This window comes from Nipponia nippon, unplaced genomic scaffold, assembly GCF_047370975.1.
Source record: "Nipponia nippon isolate SJK-2023a ecotype South Korea unplaced genomic scaffold, ASM4737097v1 scaffold_7, whole genome shotgun sequence".
In the NCBI taxonomy this organism is placed as follows: domain Eukaryota; kingdom Metazoa; phylum Chordata; class Aves; order Pelecaniformes; family Threskiornithidae; genus Nipponia; species Nipponia nippon.
In genome coordinates this window covers 19,120,648-19,127,405 of record NW_028262391.1, presented here as the reverse complement: position 1 = coordinate 19,127,405, position 6,758 = coordinate 19,120,648, and the positions used below count along the sequence as shown (strand labels likewise).

Below are 6,758 nucleotides of genomic sequence, written 5' to 3'. Positions count from 1 at the left end.
TAGGTCAGTTTGCACCTGTGCTTACAGATGTGACATGGGGGATTTCCAGCTGACAAAAATGGAGGAAAGTTAGTGTAGGGAAATGTTTACAAATACTGCTATGCAGTTAAAAACTGGAATTTGACTTGCTGTGTAACCATCACAAAGTAAAAAAAATTCTTTGGACTGCAATTAGGAAGTAGATTTTTTTTTTTTTTTTTTGCTTAATTTTTCAGGTTGGATTATTTTCTGTTGCCTTTTCCGTTACGATTTTTCTCTTATACTATGCTAGTGATTCAGCAAATCAAACATCTGTAGTAGCTCTTGGCTTCGAGCTCTTGTCCTATTTTTATGTGAAATTGTGAGTGAGCTGAGGTTTCATAGACCAGGCGTTGGACTGGGAGGCCATCCGGGCTCTATTTCTGACTCTGCCGAGACTCACTGGGTGAGTGGCGTGGCTTTTCAGGTGAAGTTATCCAGGTTTCCTGCTCACATGTGAAATACTTTCACATCTGGTGTGATTCACAGCACTGCTGAAAAGTGTGCTGCCCTGGTGCCTCATAAGAACGTCAGTAGCACCCTAGGTACTATTAGGTGTGGAGCATAGGAGTGCTTTTATGTTAGGCTCTCTGCACCTTGGTTTACCCATGTGTAGATTTAATAAATTATAGAGATATATGTTAGGAGTGCATTGTATAGATGTATCATCCTGAAATCGTTCTGTGCCTCTGTTAGCAGCTTGATCCCCTTCTCTAATTCCACTTCAGTCCCTGTAACCAAAATAGCAACTGTGCGTGCTCTAACTCTATTGTCTGGTGCCTCTTAAATCTTGTAAAAACATTTGGCTTCTACATACCTTACACTCTCCAAGCTGCCACTGTAATCACGGGGTGGTTGGCGTGGGATGTGGCTTTCAAGCTTATCCTGAAATGCTGGCAAACTCGATTCACTGTGACCTTATCGAAAATGATTACCTCAGGAGACTCCCGAAGCGTGCTTTAGTAAGGACTGCCACAGTGGAAATCAGATTTGCTATATTGTTTCTGTCCTTCTGTCCTTTAAACCTTGGAATCCTTCCAGTATGTGCCTCTGTGAATATACAAGTTTGTTTTTCTAGGAAAGAAGCCCTTAGCTTGTATCACGTAACTTCCCCAGGACTGAGCATACGTTTTACAAGACAAGGACGAGGATTTCCATGTAAGCATACGATGTGTACTTGGACTCTTGACGTATGCTTTTTCTATCTCTTGAGATTCAAATTCTTCTCTGAGTAGGTGAGGATAATAATACTCACACCCACTCGTGTTTTAAAAGTGGTATTTTCTGAGAATTTCTTTTTGGGCTCCTTCCGTGTGATCACTTGCATTTACTGGGTAGTTAGCGAAAGGATATGAAATATGTCCTTGGTGATATTTTCCAGTTTGCTGGACTTTACTGATTTTCAGCTGAAGCTGGGAGGAGGGCACAGTACCCATCAGCCAGACCTGTCTTCCCTGCAAATTGTTTTAATTAGTTTGATAGGCCAGCTGTCTAATTTAACTGTCTGTCCTGCTAAATCCTGCAAGTTGCTTTCTGAGGGCCTGTTCCTTGTGATGACCTGCTGTAGAGTGAGTTTGAAAAATTGTAGTGGCGTTATGAGTTTGCTCATACTTAGCAAAGGCTTAGGAATGGCTCTGGCTTGAATTAAAATTTTTAAATTGGCTACTATGGATGTGCTTTCTTCTCAGCTGGAATTTGTTTTATTTATTAAGTAGCTCCTGTGAGCTCTTTATTTCAATGGAGTGGTGGGTTTTTTTCCCTGACATTTTGAAAGTCAGAGTGCAGGACACATGGGGACATTCCTATGCTTGGCTGTCGTGCAGCTCTGCATGGAACTGGGCAGGAGAAACAGTAAAATCGGCCTCTCCAGAAAAGTTATCTGCTGAACTTAATAGGATAACTGTAGACAGGTGACCATTTTTATCATAGACCACAATAAAATGGTTAATTTACTTGAAGACACTATGAAAATCTTCAGTGTTATGACAAAATGGAGGAAGATTATAGTTTTTCAATTTCTAATGATCCCAATGTTAAAAGCACCCTCAACAAAACCAAACTAAAACTGAAGGTTTTAAGTACTTATTTTCAATAGGTAATTCTCTTGTGTCTGAGTTAATGTATCTACAGGCTAAACCCTGCTCTGCATTAGGTGGGTGGTGGAGTCAACACCAGGGTGGAAGGCAGCTTTCCCCGAAGCCTTCTGGCAGAGTACGGTGGTGAGTGGGGCAGCCCTGGCTGGGCCCAGCACCGCAGCAGCTGCTGCGGCAACTGGCTGCTGCTCCCATGGGTGGCCTCTGGTGGCCAGGGCACCTCCCCAGGCTCATAGGGTTTGTCTTATTTAGGAAGCTGTGGTGCAGCTCTTTCAAGTCCTTATCCAGCTCCCGCTTGAACCTGCGTACAAGTTTTGCATCCTCTCATTTGATAAAGCGTCACCTCTTTTTGTTTGCGTGGAATCTGGCTCGTATGAGTTTCATTTGTTGGGTCCTACCCTCTCCACACCCTCATGATATTAACAACCTGCATCATGCTCATGTATACAGAAAGGCTGAACTGCAGATAATTTACTCTGAGATTTTTACCTAAAATTGTGTGTAGTATGAAGTTCTCATTTATGTGTAATTAAAGTTGACTTTAATTTTTTTCAGCCTTTTTTAATGGTGGACAAGTCCTGTTCTGATTCACTCAGCTAAGTGTCGGTTTCCTTTTCTGTTTGGCAGTAGAAATACCTTTACACCTAGGCAGTAGGGCAGTAAATATCTGTGCAAACTTATACAAGCAGAAGAAACTCCTGAAATTCTCTCTCCCCACCCCCCCGCCCACTTTTGCAGGTACTGCAAGCAGCTGGAGGGAGCCCTCATAGAGATTTGGCATGTTGGGAGTTGTTCTGGGGTTAATTCTCAGCAATGAACATGTAATTTCTCTTTATTTTACTGTGATACTAAGAATGTCATGATTAGCCTTGCGTCGCTTGAATGAATTGTGGAACCTGAGTAAAGCCATAGCTTTGGCACTGAGGTAAGACCTGGAGCTTCCTCTGACTTGTTTTGGTTAGGGCCATGGGTCAGATCTTTCATTCAGAAGCAGAGCTTTGGGAAGCTACAGGGATGGCAGGCAAATATTGTTTAATAGGTCAAAAAAACCATAGCACATTCATGAACTTTTTAGGAAGGCAAAGAGGACGCACATTATAACACAAATTTATTTCTGAATAAATTGCAACATTAAGAACATTAAGAGAAACTGCATCACACTGTTACAACTCTGTCATGATAGTTGTGCTTTGTAGGATAAGTAAACATTTATTCTATCACAGCAAAAAATGGTATACTGACAACTAACTGTATTTGGCTTAAAAATAAATACACTTTCCCATTTATTAACTCAAACAAAGCACTTTAAGTCTATAATACTTGGTGCTTTTTATTAACTTCCAGCCTCAGAAATGCTGAGCACTCAGAGTTGCCACTCATGTTGGTGGGAGTTGGGGATGCTCAGCAATCCTCAGCAGCAGGCTCAGTGACTGCGCGGTTACGCTCAGCGCATGCGATAAACCGACCTTTCTCTTGACAGTAAAGCCACCTTCGCTGTTTTGTGTATGCTGCAGAGCAGATGTAGAATCGCTCATGTTGTTTAATGTTCCACGTTAGATTTTGGTTCACTAACAATTTGTATTTCATAACAAATGAGTGATGCAATCATGCAAGTTTAGGAATGGTTTTAAAGATAAAATTGAGAATATGGCTCTTTTTCATAAATTATTTAAAACTACTTCAAAATTTTCAAAAATATTTAGTGCAAAAGGATAGTTCGTTTATTTTTTTTCCCCAAGAAATATTACAGAAGCATATACTGTTATATGGAAAATAAAACATCTCTTAAATATTTTATTGGGAAAAGCAGGCAGGTTTTCTATTATGCTATTTGGGTAGGGAGAGACGAAAGATAAATATTTTCAAAGAAACAAATCGCAGAAGAGCTGTGATGTGATAAGTTATATTTACCTTTAAATTCAAAGCCAATCTCTTTGGCAGAGTCAAGAGAACGTATCATTAAGTGCATGATACTGACAGATCATCTCAACAAGACGATACCATAGTATTTCTTATCAAACATTTATATAAATGTTATAGTAATGTGAACTATCACATATAGTCCAAACACTTATATCCAAAATGAACAAGTATGTCTGCTGAAATTTTAATAATCATTTTGCTTTCCTGTAAGTTAGAAAAATTAACATTAAGATTTTAACGATGAGATGGTACTCTTTTCAGATATGCATTTCTTCACCTTATTAACAATTTATTTGATTAAACTAAAATTAAAATAGCATTTTTTTCACTGCTTTTAACTGATATGTAGCATGTTACATAGTGCCTCAAACAGAAGCACTGTAGGTAACAAGTGTACTATCGTTACTCCCTCTTTCCAGGTAGGGACACTGAGGCACAGAGGTGACATGGCTCGCCCAAGGTCACGCGGCAGGTCTGTGGTGGGCCGGGGCTCCGGAGCCCGCTGCCCCGGCTCACAGAGCTGCGTTCGGGGACGTACCAGGAGTGCAGTACTGAACTGCGCTGCCTCCAAGGGAAAGGAATGACTTTTTTAAGGGCAATAACTAGGAGTCTAGGTTTTAGTTCCTTGAGAGGAAGATAGGAATGGGGAACAGCTATGGAAGAGAAATAATCACATGGAAAGAAACTAAGATGTGTTTTCAGCAGCTTTTTATTGTGTGGTCTAACTGCAAAGTTCTTAAGTTTTTACCCCTTAGCAGACTATGGCTAATTAAAAAAAAAAAAAAAAATTATCTAGGGACATGGGTGTCTCTAGGCATCCTGGAACACACTCTGGTTCTAATAGCTAAACCGTACAAATATTGGTGTTTTAAAACTGAATGTTAGTGTACTATCCCATTTTAGCTGATTGATTTAATCAAATTGATGAAAATGGAACATAGTAGATACTTAATTAAGCCTTTACTGTGTAGTCCATTAATTCAGAAGGCTAAAAATCCATCCCCTCCCAGTACAGTACATCCTATAGCACAATAAGTCAAGACTCCCTCATGGCACAGAAAGATACAATACGCCTTGGGCTCACTTTGCTCCTTGTTCAGTTGTGGAACAGACGTGTGCTGTTTCTGTAGAGTTTGTATATCTTTGCTCGTTTTATTCAGTGATGTTCGGAAATCAGAGTGTTACACAAACCACTGCTTATTTAAACTGGAATAAAACAAAAACGCTGAACAGGTGAACTTGCTTAACCCAATTCAAGAAGCCAATCAAACAGGCTTGGTGTCATCTCTCTGCCTTCCTCGCTGAGCTTGCAGTACTGCACCACGGCATGAAAGATATCCCCCACTTTCCAGGACTTCCGTTGAACTAATTGCACAACATCTAGAAACTAAATAAGAAAACAAAACAGAACAGGCTTATGATTTTGTTAATGTTTTGCTAAGGTTTTGTTAAATGAATACACACAAACTGCTGTAAGACCATCCTTTCTAAATGCACTGGTCTATGAGGGAGCAGACACAATTCACCGCACAGCAACAGGAAGGTTCTTTCTATTTATAAAACTTCATTTCTGAAGTTCCACAGCTCCCTAAAGACAGTCGGATCTCATGACATTTCTAAATTAGCTGCTCTCATCAATTATTTCTTATTTATTGCAATGAAAGTAAGACCAGTGAAAGTCAGCTTGATAAAGGATCACAACTTTCCCTGTTATCAACAACTTGCTGTCAAAATAATGGAAGCGTGACTATCCATTTTAAAGAAAAAAAAACAACCAACCCTCTTCAGTACCATTACCTATATTTTCATTTATACTTAATTTTCTGTATTTCCACATATACATCCCACAGTATTTTAAATACTCACATAGTACTGGTGAGAGGGGATTCTGGGTAAACTTTGGTCACATGAAGACATTTGCCACAATTGTGGTTGAATCACGGAGAGGATCTATATTCGATTTTTTTTTTTTTTTATTTTTAACTTCCAGATAAACCAGAGGTTAAATATATGTTCTTAAGCAGCTGTAAAAAATCCTGAATTTTGTCCACTTTGTACTTAATAATGGGCTTCACAGTGTCATACATCTGGTCCCATTTTTTTCTGAAGCACATAAATGAAAATCAAAGCTTTTCATTTCTTTGAATTTCACAATCAATATCTAATTAGCTTGCTCCTTCTACGTTTCCAGTTTTAAACCACACAAGAAAATATTGTGTGTGTCTAGTTAGTGTAGCTGTTTGCTATTTACATACTGAAGCCTAAACTTTTAATATGTATTTTAATGATATTTAATAGGCACGCGATTTCCAAGAGCACTGTTGTAGGCAGGATGTGCTTCATTATTCTCTAGTGTATTTTTGCAATTGAATTAACTGTTTGCCAAAGCACATGGGTAAAGCTGACAGCTGTTTCTTTAATTAGACGCAATTTGGACTGTTGCTGCTGAATGCATTTTAAATTATGTTTATGATTCCTAAATGCATGTGCTCAAGAAAATCAAACAATATCTCTGCTACTCAAAATGATCTTCCCATAGACATTATTTTAAAAGACCAAAATACTGATTTGTAACACTTTTTTCATTAATTTATTTGAATACTGTGACATGTCGTAAGCCTTAAAGTTTGAGCTGTTCTTGTTGACCTTGGAAAAGGGGCTGTTTTGGTTATTCCTGAAATAACGTAGGTGGGATTTGGTGGTGTCTGCAATGGAGCACTAACT

The 6,758-nt window shown here is 39.0% G+C and overlaps 1 protein-coding gene across 4 annotated transcripts in view; it reads right to left on the bottom strand.

Annotated features, from left to right (window-relative positions):
• Positions 1 to 3,202: 3,202 nt before the first annotated feature.
• The window catches only part of SPHKAP (SPHK1 interactor, AKAP domain containing), a 75,995-nt gene continuing 72,439 nt past the window's right edge, over positions 3,203 to 6,758 (bottom strand). For all 4 annotated transcript variants that reach the window (XM_087740182.1, XM_087740180.1, XM_087740181.1 and 1 more), the window contains one exon: positions 3,203 to 5,421. In XM_087740182.1, the coding sequence (XP_087596308.1) occupies positions 5,278 to 5,421 (144 nt within the window). In that variant the 3' untranslated portion in view covers positions 3,203 to 5,277. The remainder of the gene's footprint in view (positions 5,422 to 6,758) is intronic.